The sequence below is a fragment of the Synchiropus splendidus genome, chromosome 3, assembly GCF_027744825.2.
Source record: "Synchiropus splendidus isolate RoL2022-P1 chromosome 3, RoL_Sspl_1.0, whole genome shotgun sequence".
Lineage (NCBI taxonomy): Eukaryota > Metazoa > Chordata > Actinopteri > Syngnathiformes > Callionymidae > Synchiropus > Synchiropus splendidus.
Genome location: NC_071336.1, coordinates 7857144 through 7873273, shown reverse-complemented (window position 1 = coordinate 7873273; position 16130 = coordinate 7857144). Strand labels below are relative to the sequence as shown.

Genomic DNA, 16130 nt, shown 5'->3' with positions numbered 1-16130 from the left:
TCAAATCAGAGTTTTGTGCTGTATTCAGTTGAGATTCACACTCACTTTTAAGGAACGTCTTCAATGGATGTTAGTGAATCATTGAGCTGCTTGTCACTCAACACTCACGTGTATCAGATGTGCTCGCGAGCAGCGAATGGAGTCAGAGTTGAGGTTTCTGGCTGAGTTGATTTGTTGAAGGTCTGGTCACAGTTTTCATCAGTTGGTAGTCGGCGCTCCCCTATTTATTTTCCTCCTCCCAATCTTCCAGAGGACACTCCGTCCTCCTCTAAAATATGAAGGTGTGTTGAATACTGAATAAATTGCTGACGCCTCAGCATATTCTTACTCCAAGACAATATGTCTGAGGAAGAGTAAACAGCGAGGCTGTTTTGAAAACGCTAGCTTGACAGGTTTTGCCTATAAAACCACAAAGAGGAGGCGTTAATTAGCCGTTTTCGGAGGATAGCAACAGATAAACACTGTTATCGGCGACGACCGTCAGGACGAGGGAGCTAATATTTGTTGGGAAATGAGGAACTAATTCCACGGCCGAGGTCTGCAGAGATTCCGGGAAGGAGATAAGCCCGCTGTTGTGAATACGTGATGCCATTGTGGCTGTTTTCACCACCTTCGGTTATGAATAACAGGGGAGCGAGGAGACGGAGGCATCAGAGCGTCTGCCGTATACAAATTATTATCGCCTCTTTTTTGCTGATAACGTGCACCCTGTTCACCAATTAGAGGGAGATAATGGGTCTATTTCACACACAAGTGTGTTGTTATAATCACATCCTGATACGCTGGAGTAATTTGAACTACTTTTGGATGACAAAAGAGGCAACAACTGCATCATTTTGTTATTTGGTTAAGCGAAATTAGTTATGGATTTAATGATATGTGACCGTTTTGAGAAGTTACGGTGGTGTGTATTCGAGCCGAGGCTTCACTCGGCTCATTGCATTATCAGGCATCTTTCTCCCCCGGGACTGATTTATTTGTTTTGTTCTTTTAACAGAGCGACCGTTGCACCAGACAGAGAAAATACTGGAGCAGGTGCTGGAGTGGAGTTCTCTGGACTCTCCCCAGTCCGCTTTTCTTGTTCTGAAGAAGTTTGACAAAACCAAGCCAGGGACTGACAAGAACGGTGAGAGGACAGCCACCAGTGGTCTTTAGAACTGAGGACATGGAAGATGAGACTATCATTGTATTATATTAAACGTGTGACACAACATATTAGAGCTGAAAGAAAACACTTAAATTGAGTTTTCTGTCTGCAGTTACTGATAGTTTTATATGCTACTCAGGAGAGTGGTTCAGGTGGTGCTCCATCATCACACTTAACACACACACACACGCACATTTTCTATTGCTATCTTATTGGGGACCACTCATCGCCAAAATGCTTTCCCCAGCCTCTCACCCTAAACCTCGCCATCCAAAACACATGGTTAACCTTAACCAGCACTCTGAAGCAGACTTAAGCCTAATTATGATCACCCAGCTATTCTGAAGTTTTTACCCTCAAAATGAGGGCTGAAGAAGTGACCGGCCAAAATGTCCTCACTCTGTTGGCTAACAACACACATTGATCCTCACAAAGAAAGAAGTACAAGAACACTCTCATTATCTCTCATACACACACACACAAACACACACACACACACACACACACATTTCTATTTCTATCCTAGTAGGGACATTGTGAGGTTTCTCAATGCCATCATACTTTCCCCAGCCTCTCACCCTAAACCTAGCCATCCAAAACACATGGTTAACCTTAACCAGGAGTCCGAACCAAAACTTAAACCTAATTGTAATGACCCAGTTATTTTGAAGTCATCATCCTGAAATTGAGGCTTGGATGTGGTCCTCACAAGGAGGTGTTTTGTCAGTAATTGGTCCCCACAAGTGAGGATGAACCTAGAACATATTATGTATTCAAAGTAATTTGAAAACTTTGAGGTGCAATAGTTGAAGGTAGTGTTGTGGTGCAGAATGAAGAAGAAAGATTTATTGAATTGAATTCTGGCATCTGCCAAAGAGGGAACAACGCCCCGCGTTGTAAATTATATTATGTTATTCTTATATTACATTCCAAGAATGCATTTTTCAACACAAGACCAGGATAGAGTTAAAATCCCAAGTATGTTTTTGTACAAATATACCATCATTCATTTCATTATAGTTGATCTCAGAAGCTCCAGATGAAGATGTGACAGTGCTGGAGTGGGTAATCCTGTCCTCAAAGGGCTGCTGCAGGTTTTTGTTTCCAACCCTTCAATCACACACTGTTTAACCATTGAGGTTTCAGCTGAAACACGCATCACCAGACTGACTATGAATTGAATACAGTCATTTGATTGGTGAAAAGCAGTTCTCCTGATTGACTGGAACAAAAACCTGCACCCTACTGTGGCCCTTTGTGGGACGACTTGCCCACCCCTGAATTAAGAGGAATTGTGCAGTCATCCGTGTTTGGAGATTTAAGAAACAGACATCTTTTTCCATCTCAGCAGAAGAAGGTGTGGTTGTTAAAGGCGAACATCTAAAGTTTAGAGATGGATCCAGCAAGCTGCTTCCAGGAAACAAGTTCCAGGACAGATATGTTGTTCTTCACGCAGAAAAGTTACTTCTCTACAGAGACATGAAAGTAAGTCCACTATTGCCTGTAAATATGCACTGGTGCTACTTGTTTTTTAACTGGGATTTCTGCTCATTCTCAACACTGGTCCGTATGGAGGAGCGCCACTTGTCACCAGAACTGCTTTGGAGTCGCAAAGAAACAGCATAAAATGAAAGAATCTGCATGGCGGCAACTGAACTCTCCCACGGCCCTCGCGGTCATCTATATCTTTAAATTAGGGCTGAAATAACAACAGCCGAGTTTCGGCTTATATGTGTGGGGAAAAAAATGAGACGGGACCAGCAGGCCTGACTGGCCCCAGAGGGATTTTTCGTCTCGGCACAATTCTGCAGTTGAGACACAGGATTTGTAAAGGAGTGTGAAGAGGAGTTAATAATTGATGAAGGTGCAGTAATTCTGGCACTGTGGGGAAGGAAAACATTGAGGGATGCTGGTGTTTGGGGCGGAGCTTTCAGTAATTCTTGACATCAGGTTGCACGAACATATAGATAATTGCCGGGTGTGAACACAATAGCAGGTTTGAATAGGATGCTGTCTGCAGTTATTCAGTCCACAAGTTCCCGGTTGGATGAGGGAATGAGTGACAGCGTGTAGGTGTTATGATTTTATTCGTTGCCTTCTTTGGCGATAGTTCAGAAACATTTCATGTTTTTCTGCCCATTGAGTGTTTGTGAGGAGTTTAGAGCATTTAGCTCCAAATGTTTTCCTTTTTCAATAATACATCATACATGTTTCTGTTTCCAGAGCACCAAGGTGGAAAAATCAATCCAGCTCAAGTCTGTGAAATGTTACCTGGGCCTGAAGAAAAAGATCAAGCCCCCGACCAGGTACTCTTGTCACCACAACATCATTAAAATATCAGACAAATGTCTGCTGCTCCTGTTGGTCATGAACCGTTGGACGGCATTTCAACCCATGCCATCTGAAAATGCAATTTTGCAAGTATATATCTTCCCCTTTATAAAGACAAGGACAATTTTCCATCATAACTGGATCTCAGTTTTTTTTCCATCCTGCTAGTGCTTAAATGTTCTGGCTGTTACATTACGTATTACAGCAAAGACACTGTTTGTTGAGTTCCCTGACAGTTTAAAATGATGTTTTTCATCTTTTTGTCAATTGGGAAATATTCGATCCATGCATTAATGCCTCTAATGGAGTGCATCTTGTCCATCACAGGGTGGCATATGAGACTAGTGAGCAAATTTGCTTATCTTGAGCTTAGGTGATTAAAAAAAAATACAAAGCCGAAATACTGTCAGTTTTCACAGAACTCGTTTCACAAAATTCAAGTTGGAAAATTCTCCACTTTACGTCTTGTTTTGCTTGGTTTGATCTTTTTTCTGAACACAACAGCTCTTGTTGCAGATGTTGAAAACAAACAAAACCTCTGTCAATTCCTTTTCTTCATGTTTTCTGAATGGAATGGAGTGGAATCTACACTCAAAATAGACACCTAGACAAAGTTCTTGGCCCAACCTCACATAGTTGTGTGTTGTGTGACAACGAGGGCCTGGGAACTACACTAAACCTTTTGGATCTTCAAGTTTTGTTTTTTTTTTCAAAAGGTAAAATAGAAACTTAACTGTCTGAAGGTACAGATGAGCCTCTATCCGTAATGGCCTGAAAATTAAATCCTTGTGGCTTATCATTAAATCTCCTCCATGAACCATTGGGGTCTTCCTCTTAAACATCACCCCAACACCAGAGTCCAACAGCTTCATGTTCTACAAGCACTGCAACTAAAGTGGTAGTACATATCTGTGAGACTTCCTCTACACTACCACTATGACAGTTGGAGCTAGTGTTTCCTTGCGCATTATGTGACATGTCTCCCCTCAGTAACTGAGCATTTACAGACCTGCTGCCACAAAACAACGGGCCTTGAAAATTTAAATATTCTTCAACTTCTTGGTTCCTTTTGGAGAATCAACACAAGTGCGCAGGGTCTTGAGTCTGAGCTACAAATGCCTTTTATCGAGTCGGTCGCATGCAAGATCATTGTCATTCACAGAGCAGTTGCCACAGTTGTCCCAGGAAATACAGCGTCAATCTTGGCCAGTGTCCGTTGTGTATGCACCACCATACCACTTTATAATTCCTAGTTATTTCCCTCATGCTGGAATTAAAGTCTCGCCAGAGCGTGAAAGCGAGTCATTGTCTGAGTCCTTCAGGGGAAGTGGATGAAGGAGACGAAAGGAAAGATCGTGCTATCACAGCCCGTTGAGTGGGCTGTTGGTGAGGCCATGTGGTGAATAGAGAAGTAAATACAGAGCAGTGAGGAGAACAGAGAGAGTCCTGGCGAGAGGGTTAGCACCGGCAGTGCTTCAGCACCTCATTAGGCTGAGGTCTTTCTGCACGTGGCCTACTGCGGGGCTGGATCAGCTGCTTCAACTCACAGGAGGGATGCTCCGGGCGGCTCGCTTTCCATCTCTACCCTCCTTTGTTCTTCCCATCGCCGCTGCTCTCCTCCTCTGCCACATCTGGTTTCAGGCTTGCACTCTGCACCTTTCACTGCTCATGCAGGTGAATTCACATGTTTATCCAGCCAAAGTGTGGGAAGACGGCCGTAGATTCGGTCATGTGCTCAGCTAATGAGTCATATTCCTAATGATTATTTATACGTACATGCCTGCAACTGTGTTGAAGGGATGCCTTTTTGTAGGTGAGCTGCGTGTGCCTGTTGCAGTGAGGATCTTGGCCCAAAGCCTATTGCTGTCATTATCTTGCATAAGCACGTGGGCTGCAGCCACGGTCATTAACATGAGTGTTTCGCACTTTAGCGTTTAATAGTCAACTTTAGACGCTCCACGCATTTTAATGAAAAGGTTTCGACCCCAACTAGGATTAGCAGTAGGTAATTACATTCCCCCCGGTGGCACATTAGCATGCATTTGTGTAGAAAACTATAGTAGAATGCAAGATTTTAATTGAAGTCTGATCAGTGTGTAACTTTTCCTTGACAGCTTTGGATTCAGCGTCTACACAGACAAGCTGCAGTGGTGAGTACGCGACAGCAACTCCACAAATAGTCACTGATGAACTGAAAGCCGCCGAACAAAAATACATCAGTTAGAGTGTGAGTTAGTGGCAAAGTTTAGAACACTAGTTTTCAGACGAATAGAAGTTTTCAGAAAAAAATGTGCTTTGCTCTATTTGAAGGAAGCATATATTACCATAATTTCCAGCGCAACTGAATATAAGCCGCACCCACAAAATTGACGAAATAGAGTTTGTGCATACATGAGCTGGTGGCGCTCCGGGAACACCTGAAGAGTGGTGGAAAGTGGAATACACGCCTGGTACAACAGCGCACTGAGCGCGTGATGTAAATAAAGCTCCTGTAATTCCATTGGTCTGAGGTCACCATGCTTAATATCGTCTCAGAAGCAGTTTGCCTCCTAAATATCGACATTAGCGTGGTTCATAATGTGTGAAAAAAGTAGCCATTTATATCCATAAACATAACGTAACATAATTTAAATTCAACCAAGACAAAAAAAACAATGAAAGATTGTTTCCGTATACAACCATGAAATGCTCACTTGTCAGAACTAGGTTGATCCTCAGCGCCGGCTTATGTCATAGCCAAAGGGCCCAAGTCAGTAAACAGGTGCAGCTGAGAGCAAGGAAGTTGCAGGAGATATCACCAAAGGGTGAAGCAATTTGTAGTAGTTTTTGGGAACATAAAGCATTTCATTCAGCAATGATTCTGAAAGCAATATAAAAGGCCTATGACAGAGAAGGTTCGGTGGTGGACATTGTTCACATGTACTCAAATTTATAGATTGCTTCTGCCATTAGTCCTCAAATATATGATATTGTAATATACAACACATGTGAGTTAAGTTTAAAGAAATTTTGTGGAACAACTTTATATTTGCTTTGTGCACATTATTCATCTCTTTAGTTACTTCGACTTGGTAGGCACAAATTTAGTGCTCTACTCATGCTCATGGCACGATGGAAGTGAGACCTGATTACCATCCGATCCTCCACCCCTTGGTAGCCCGGCTGTCACGTTCCAGGCAATAAAAAAAGCTACATGGTGTCCAATTCCTTCATTCGAGTCTCCATAGCTAAGGAAGACAAGTGTTTGACACTGACATGCTTCCATTTTCCCAAATTCTGTTTTCCAAAGAGCTTGAGCAACCAAAAAAAATCACATCAGGTTACACTTTTCTTCTTGAAATTATGACAAAGACCTTTTCTTGATTCATTTCATCTGTAGATGAAAAGCCAGAATTATAAAGCACCACAAGACTGGTATAAGGTCATGTATAAGTAACTGAGCTGACAACAAAAGCTGCAAGCAGTTCACTTAAAACTACTCTTCCAACGTTTACGCCTTTATCACCTTTGTTTTTATCTACAGGTGCTTTTCAATGTCAAAAAAGTGTTTTGCTCACAAACAAAAAAAAGTGCATCTTACATTTCTATTTCACAATGCGGCATTCTGTCACATTTCAGTTTCATAGTTAAAAAAATACTTCTGCATATGTCGACAAATACTGCTTCTGTAACTACTTTATCCAAAGTCATTGCTTCAGTGGCAGGATTGTAAAACTGATGCGCTAAATGAGACACCTGTGGAGGTGACAGGTCGCCAGGAAGCACATCGGAAGGCCACAACACACAAACTGGTCATTTCGGACTCTTGTATCACCATGGGAGAATGCGGCGCACCACCCTTATCAGCCGTGACCTCTCGCAGATTGCAGCACATTAGTGTGAACTCTTCTCCTCAGATGAAGAACAGTAACGCTCACATTTCTGTGGTTAGGTTAATTCCAGAGTGCCAATGATGAATAGAACAGCAGTGACTCATGCGACTTCCTCCACAGGCATTTCTGCTGCGAGAAGAGGGAGGCGCAGGTCAGCTGGGTGACTGAAATCATCAGGATGAAGGTACGATGACACATGAGGTTTATTTGTGCCAACAACTCAGATGAAATTAAATAAATAGAAACATGAAAATGAAAAATATAAAATACGTTTTTTCCCCCCGTCTGACCCCTCGCAGGCAGTAGCATTAGCAGATTGTGCGTATTACTACCTTTCTCAAAGCCGAAATATCTTATAAATCAGTTTCCTGTCAGCCATCGCACGGCGCAGGCAGATGAAATATGTAAACGGGGAGAGCTGTGAAGTTTTCGAGGTCGCTCAGCGAAAACATAAATCCCGTTACGTGGAAAAGCTGTGAGAATAAGGTCAAGACGATTGTAACAATCACATTGTGGCACTTAGCCCCCAGATACGCTTAAGTGTTGTCGCTGTCAGCCGCTGACACAGCACATACGACATAAATAATGCAAGGCGGAGGAAACACAGGCTTCCATTGTGGCGTATTTTCTCTCTCTCGCTTCGGCTGTCTGGATGCTGAAATAACATCATAAGTCTCATTATGCCCCGAATGTGGCTGTTTCCTGTTTATTTCCGCGCACGTAAGCATCGGCGACGTTTGATCAGACCCTGCCGCTAAGATTTCAGAGCCCTGTGTTTGAGGTCTCGACACTTTTCATTAATATAATCCCTCTGCTTTGCTTCCTTTATGGGAACTGGGCCGCAGTTTAGCACAGGTACTTAAAGTGGACGCCTTTTTCACTGCTGTAGTTTTCCTCCGCACTCGTAAAAAGGCCAGCTGCTGTTCAAAAATCAGACCATTCCTGTTTTTAGTTCTTCCTGTACCCATCACTGACAAACACATACATAGATATTAATGTTCTGTTTCTAGCTGATAGCAAAGTCTGTGCTGGAAGTGAACAATGGAGTCTGTTAGTGTGCTCTTAAGGTTGCCATAGCAACCTGAGTCAGACCCCATTTTCCTGCAAAAAGCAATGAATGGCAGTTTGTTGAAAGGTTTTGCTACATGTGGACATGTCAGAGAAGTCATGAAACAAAGGTCTTGCATGAGTTGAGTGTGTGATGAAATTAAAAACAAAGTTTTGTTCTCGACCTCTTTTTCAGTTTGGTGCTGATTTGTGCTCTGTGGGCCCACGTGTGAAAGACGCTGCAGTTCCCTCCTCCACCAAAGGAGGAGTCAAAACTGAAGGAGGAAATCAAGTGATGCAAAATTCAGCCAAAATGGTACATTTATAACAGTTTGTGTAATAGCTAGTAAATTTAAGATTATTAATCAACATGTACAGTTTTTTTTAAATCTCATAAAACATACTTTTTACATGACCTACTAAGCAACAAAGCAGAAAAACATATAAACTAGAAAAGCACTTGGAGAGTGCAAACCTGCGAGCAGCAAAAAAAAAAAAAAAAAAAAAAAAAAAAAAAAAATCCAAATGCCAATCTGGTAGCAATGAGATATTTCCACTGATGCTTTTGCAGTTGTCCTCAGCTCATGCTACCGTGGCTGCTCGTATAGAAGCTGTGAAACCTTTTTTTTTTTTGTCACAGTGAGCAGACTGTGGAGTCTTTATGTCGTTTCACATATTTCCTGAGAATCTCATCCAAATTGGTTCGTCACATTTCCAGGTATTTCGAATACATACAAACAAACCAACGCCATCAGCGTGTAACCTCCATAAAGTCCTCAACTATCATAGAAGTGTCAGGTCCGTACCTGATTCTAATTTAACAGAGAGCGCCATCTGCTGTACTTAATGCTGGATGTTTTAAGCGTCGCCTTCAATGAAGCTTCATTCATCCATCATGACGAATGAGTTTCCTTAACACACAATTGGGATACAATAAGTGATGCAAATAGTTATCTTCTAAAGTGTCATTGCCCTCCCTCCATCTGTCTGCAGGGGTCGCTGTAGCTCTACTCCATGTCTCATTGATTGACTAAGCGACTAAGCCCATGTCCATTGGAGCCACTTGTCAATAAATTCATTAAGTAGTTGGAATAAGTGGGAGCCATCTAGTCAGGATGGCTTCTCAGGTTCATAACCTTCTCTCCCAACACTTGGGGAGTCAAGCCTCGGTCTAAATTCTCAACTTGATTCTTGGTGACAAAAATGCCCTTCCAAAGTGAAAATGACCCCGAAACCTTGTTGCTATTTAAGGTGACTGAGAAGAAGATTGTCATTGGGCAGAGGCTGAACGAGATGCTGAAAGTGCCCGAAGTCGCACAAGGCCGAACCTCAGCGGACGCCTGCCATCCTCGCCGTGTCCGCTCTCCATCACCGTCCATGCAGCTGCAGCCCGCAGCTCTGCCCGCTGCACAGCAGAGCAGGAGTAGGGCCGCTGGCAAGAGAAGCTCCGTGAACGTGGAGGGCAAAATGCCTTCTAATCTGCTGAATGAACTGAACTCTGTGCTGAACAAGACCGGACGCAGCACCAGCAAGCACTGATGAGGCAGAGCACGGAGAGACAGAACGCTGCTGCATGTATTCTCATTTATTTTTTCTGTCTGAATTACACTTTCAACAGTGTTGCAGGGAGAGGAACTGAAGGTCAAACTGACCTCTACAAAAATGTCAGCATCAAGCACTACAAAACATCGTCGCTGTCTTGCCTGCTCGGGCCATTTGTAAAAGTTCAATGTGGGAGTTTGCTGGGAGGAAGGTTTTCCTGTATAGCAGAAACATTTTTTTATGACAAGATATTTATTTGTAATTATTTTAATAAGATGCTAGCAAAGTTGTCATATTCAAAGAAATATAAACTTTACATGTCAGTTTAAATAAATTATACCGTTGTCCTTTTGTGTTTACTGCGTACTGACTATTTGATCTTCTCGGCTAGTGTGACTTAATGAGGATCGCAGCTCTGAATTACCAAGGAAAAAGGGGATGTTGCTGTGAATTGCTTCTGGTGCTGGGTGAAGTAAACTTTGAACTAGATGCCTCTTTGTGAAAAAATGTTCTTGCATTTGATGCATGGTGAAGGCAAATGTAATCCCTTAGCATCATCAAAACCTTTTTTTTTGTCTGTTTTTATTTGACCATCCGATATTGCAAATGACTGTTTCTTCATGTTAAAAAATACCGTAAATGACCAAATGACCTTTTGGCTTTTTGCGCTGGAGTTTGCCAACATAAATTCTCCTCCATCTGAACCCCGCTTGACCATCCTCCCTGGTCTCACCCTTCGCTTCCTCATCATCATAAACGTCATGAACTCCACCATTCCTGGTGTCTTTTGTCCAATATTTATCTAAGGGACTGGAGTGAGATGAACACGTCTTAGATTCTAGTAGAAAACTACTTGCTAACTTTTCCATTTTCAATAATTTTGCTCGCAGCTCTCTGTGTATAACAGTCAGTTACAGCTTTCTTGTTGTGGGCTCTTCAAAAACCGTACTCTCCACATAATGATAACACTTTTAATGACATTCTTTGCACTTATTTGGAATCTTAATCGCAGTTGCTTAATGTTTTTCCACGGAGAGAGAAAGCTCTTATTATCTTGTTTGTGCCCTCAAATGTAAATTTAAATGTTGTCTCAGGAAGAAATTGTGTTTTGCTGCGGCTTTGCTGATAGTGATCTCTACTTCTTTATCTTGTTTAAGAAAGACTCGTGTTTTTTCTGCTCACTTCCTTGTTTTCAGATCAGACACAGCAGAATCAGGATGTTGCCGACGTTGGTGTGACAATGCATCTTTGTGATCTAATGTGTAAGATAAGATAAGACTTGACTTCACTTGTCAGTCACAGCACCTACGGAAAGTATACAGAGGATGACTGTTCAGAAGCATGTTATAGATATCTCAGTTACCAACCCACCTGTTAGGCCTAAATCAATTGGAACAAAGGTGAGTCTGAAGTGTTCACTGCTGATCTGCGGGTGATGAGTTTCTGACTGAAGGTGCTCTCCATTTGACAGGGATCCAACAGTTTAACCAAGACCGACTCAAATTCCCGAACTGGCTTTCTTTTAAACGTGCCTTCTGGAGAGGCTTTATCATAGGCTTATCATATTTCAGTAGATCTTGAGTGCTGGCAGGACAGGCTGAGTCCGAGTGTGTAAAAATGGACTCTGCAAGTGGTAGGAGTTTATTTGCTCTTCATTGAAACATTTTTGCTACGATGTGTTTGTGAGCTTTTATTTTCACCCCTATATTGTATGTACTCTTAGCAGTGCTTCTACTCCAGAGCCTTGTTTGGATGTTACTGTTTACACTTACACGAGCTACACTTAAGTCTTGAGGCCAGGTGCCATTCTGCCCCGGAGAATATAAACTATATAAAACCCTTTTTAGCATCACACAGGCTGTTGAAGATACCTGAAAGTTAAGATAGGTGTCAACATCTATTGCTAAATACAGAAACTGTTTTCCTGTTTGTCTGTTATTCACAGACGAAGAAATAATACTTTTTCTTTTCTCTTGATTTACTACATTTCTTTCACGACTGATAGTGTGACTGTTGACTCTTCATATCTAACCCGAACCTCTTTGACACCCCTGGATGTAGGGGAGCACAGTGAAACCTAAAGTAGATGTGTGCCGTCTGCGAGTCATTTGTGGTGCCCTGAAATGAACTGATCTTCTTGCACCCGCTTTTTGACTCTGCGCTCCAGCGGAATACAAAAATGTGAACCAACCGTGAGGTTTCCCTTGACTGATGTCCTTCCGTTGCGTCACACCAGCAGCCACGTCTGGTGAAAGTTGATGCTCTGGTGAGATAGTCGAATCTCTAATTAACAAACTGCAAATCCACCTGACCCTGACTGCACTTCCCGACGTTACGACACAGTCGTGCCACTCCGTTGAGGTGAAAGCAGCTGAGCAAAAACTGATATCAGCAGCATAAAATGATAAAGATGATGACACAAAAAGCCTTTCTCCAGCACCAGAATTGTATTGTGTTTTTGCTTAACCATGCGCGCTTCAAAAACACAAATGTGGAATTGTGTTTAAAGCTCACTCACCTACAGTTCATAACCGCCATGGGCATTTATTCCAAGTTTATCAGTGCATCAATCTGAATGTCAGGACAGAGAGAAAGGTTTATTGCTGTATTTACATTTCCTCATTGTTTTATTCAGCAGACGCATCAAAGTCTTTTTTTTCATCAGCTGAAATAAATAAGACTAAATCTCCACTCCAAGATGCGCACGTTGAATAATGAATTTTCCGGCAGAAAATGCACACGTATGCAATTGTCACACAGGTCACTCCATGAAAAATTCATATTAACATTTTATTTTCATTACGCCTCATACACCAGCTGCATGTCCTTTGTTTCACGTCTTGAAACCGTAATCATAGCGCTCGCACATTTGTGCACTCGTGGACTGAGAATTTCTTAGTAGGTCTTTGTTTGGGCTTTGAACATTTTCCCCCCTTCCCCTCTCTACTGGTATTAATTATGTTGCAGTGTTGGATGCAGTACGTATAAAATGGTTCCCGTTTTTCCTCCACTTGAGTTTGCCATATATATATATATATATATATATATATATATATATGTAGTCTATAATAATACTTGGTGAGGAAGGAAATCGAAAAATGTTGTTTATATATATATATATATATATATATATATATATATATATATATATATATATGTCAAACAGTTTTTGTCCTCTAACATTGGCTGCTGTAATTTTTTGAGCGTACAGAGGAGCACATCAAGATACACCTAATGGGACCCAGTGGACCTGGTGCCTTCAGCCTTTGCCTTCATAGTGTCTCCTGCTACCCGTCAGAATACTGTATTGTAATGTGCCTTAAATGTATTTTTCTTTGGTTCATGAGTTTCCTGTGTTATCTGGTGACCATTTCTCTGTACCTGAGTGGGTACGTTTACCTTCAAATATGTTTCTCTGCATAAACATATTTACATGTTGGTTTGCAGCCTATGCACTTTCATGAGGCCAAAAATAATTTCACCATGTTTTGGTTTCTGACATTAAAAAACACCCTAGAATTTAACGCTTCAAACTTACTACACTATTTACAATCTGCAAACTTTCTAGTGTTTGTTTCCTTTTGTCTCTTATTTCAGACTAAACCTTCTCTATGGACTCGAGAGTGTGCCGCTTTGAAAGAACAAAAAAGGAAAGAAACACTGGCGGTATGTTCAACACTCACATGATTATTAAACAGCGAAGGCAAAAGTAGCAACTTTGCCTGCTCTTAACAGGGCGACGTTGGTCTCCAGTGTCATCACCAGCGGCACCTGCTGAATGTGCTCGCTGTCACATCTATGATTAGCCAAAAGTGAAACTGTGGGTTCATTGCTCACTTTTCATCCGTGCAGTGTTGACAGCCAGTCTGACTGACTTCAGTCGGTGACGGTAATCTGACTCAGAATTGTTTGTCAAAGGTTGTGAATCTTCTTAGACTTCAGCAAAAGCTGAATTCAGCAGAGTGAGTTTGCCCACGCTTGCCGGGGCTGAAAGGCAGCAGAAATTGCATTTCAAAAATACGAAACCAGACTTAAATACTGCACACAGACTGTTCACAGAAGCTCCAAAATAACTCTGGTGGCAAACACAAACTGCAGTGCTGAACGGTTGGTTCCTGGTGTTGGGTTCAAGAGGTTTCACAAAACAGTGTCTTTAGTTTCCGAGACCACGAGATGGCACTCTACTCTTTTATGAACTTTTGGCTTTGGAGTGCACATTGTATTCCCTGAGGGCACTAGCTCATGAATTGTGTCACTTTGCATCTGTCACAAAAAAAAAAAAAAAAAGAGAGACAGATTTGATATTTGAATCGATGATATTGGTGGGTATATAGTTCACCCATCCACTTCATTTAGTAAATGGGTGAGATCATCATTGGTTTAGTTTTTACAGACGATAACATAGTTAGAATATCTTCGAGGCTTCCTCTTGTAAAGAAAATCAATAGCAGCTCTTCGCCCTGTGGTTGTGTCCACTTAGTGGTCATGGGTTTATGAAGCTTCAGGAAACATTGATGTCCTTTTCAGAGTCCACCAGAGGGCACTCTCTACTCTAAAATCTGAAACCATAAAGGCAATCTAATTTAATCTACTCTCCTGATTTTAAATGAATAGAGTTTCATGAAGCCTCACACACTGTTTCATGAAGCCTCATCAACCCATCACTACTACTGAGTCTCCAGTTTCTTGTTTGCCATTATTCAGATGTCTAAATCTCTGTGTAGCATTGCAATCACGGCTGGACACACAACAAAGATGTGAGTCGTGTTTGAAGAACTCAAGATTTGTTGACAGTGCGTGCTCCAGTCCTCACACTCATTGGTTACACATCAGTCGGTTGTGTCGCTGGGTGAATCATTCGATGCTGTGTCTGGCTCTGAAATGCCTACAGCACTCAACTGGATGTTGAGCCAGCCATCTTGTGCTTTGGGTCATGATGAATGTATCTGGAGTGTTTCATGACAGTGGACTCTTTTGTCATCAGGTCTATACAGAAGGGTCAGGTGCCTGTCTGTCTGTGACAATACATGCATGTAAATGGTGAATTAAAAGTTATTCTGTCAACATTTTTAAGCGACTTTGTACGTGTGTGCTAGTGCTAATATGCTAACAGAAGAAACCCTTCTGTGTTGGCTACACAAACAGGCATCATGGGAGACACATTCTGTTTTCGAACAACACCCACAAATGTTCATCCTGTACCACAAACCTGGTGACACTTACAGTCTGGTGTTTGGTATAGTTGCAGGATGAGTCTGATATGTGCACAGTACAGTGTGAACACACTGTTACTTATGAACGTCATATTATTCAAATGTTCATTAGCTCTGTGTTTTTGACCGGATTTGAGTCAGGTGAGTCTAAAACGTTTGAAGCAGTTTCCCATTTTCACAGCCCACTAGATGGCACTCGTGGCCGTGTCAACGGTTTTCATGAAATCTCACGTCACTTTTGTTTTGCCCGATTTACGAGCAGTGCGAGATTATTACGACCATGGGGTCCGAAGAGACTTGTTGTTGCACATTTTCAAATGCTCATTGCTAAATTAAGTCAAGTGCTGTTTTAATATGCAAGTCCTGTTTGAGATACTGCCGGTTTGGATTTATTCTGAGCAGAAGTCTCGTGGATAAAACCGTCTTGGGTAAATAAGCGAGGGGCACCGCTAGCTCTGATGTACTGTGGCTGTACAAGACGTTTAGCAATGGTGCGTGTGATTTACATCTCCAAAAAGGGAGCGTCTTGTATTAATGAAGCCGTCTGTTTTTTCTCCTATAAATAGCTTGACGCGACAGAGCGGTCCCACTGCCCTCTAATCTCCATTCTATTAATGTCCTGGACGATATTTACGGCACTTGAAGCCTTTTAGCCTGACACAGCTGTAAAGTATACGTCCAAATCGGCCAAGCTTTATCTAATTAAAAGCCTGTGCGATTGCAATTCAACCGGGACCAAGTCTTTAAAATTCCAATCAGTTTCAACCCACCCCAACGCAGAGGTGGAGGGGGCCACTGCAGACCTCATAAAAAACGAATGTTAGACGTTCCAATTAAACGTGGGGGAGAATATTGCAGTAGATCATTTTCATATTCTCCCATTATTGTAATTTAGGAAAGATGCCAGAAGGAGGAGGTCACGCCGGTGGAGAGAGTGCGGCCGCTGGATAATTGTTTTAGATACATGTGCGTTCGCAG

General features: G+C 42.0%; 1 protein-coding gene across 4 annotated transcripts in view; it reads left to right on the top strand.

The window, feature by feature from the left end:
* The window catches only part of arap2 (ArfGAP with RhoGAP domain, ankyrin repeat and PH domain 2), a 125916-nt gene extending 115219 nt beyond the window's left edge, over positions 1–10697 (top strand). For 2 of the 4 annotated variants that reach the window (XM_053859941.1, XM_053859942.1), the window contains exons 27-33: positions 998–1126; positions 2496–2632; positions 3371–3453; positions 5593–5628; positions 7471–7534; positions 8594–8713; positions 9649–10697. In XM_053859941.1, coding sequence (XP_053715916.1) covers positions 998–1126; positions 2496–2632; positions 3371–3453; positions 5593–5628; positions 7471–7534; positions 8594–8713; positions 9649–9936 — 857 coding nt within the window. In that variant the 3' untranslated portion in view covers positions 9937–10697. Of the gene's footprint in view, positions 1–997; positions 1127–2495; positions 2633–3370; positions 3454–5592; positions 5629–7470; positions 7535–8593; positions 8714–9037; positions 9290–9648 lie in introns of those variants that run through there. The other 2 variants (XM_053859945.1, XM_053859946.1) reach the window with 2 other exon arrangements.
* The last annotated feature ends 5433 nt before the right edge of the window (positions 10698–16130 follow it).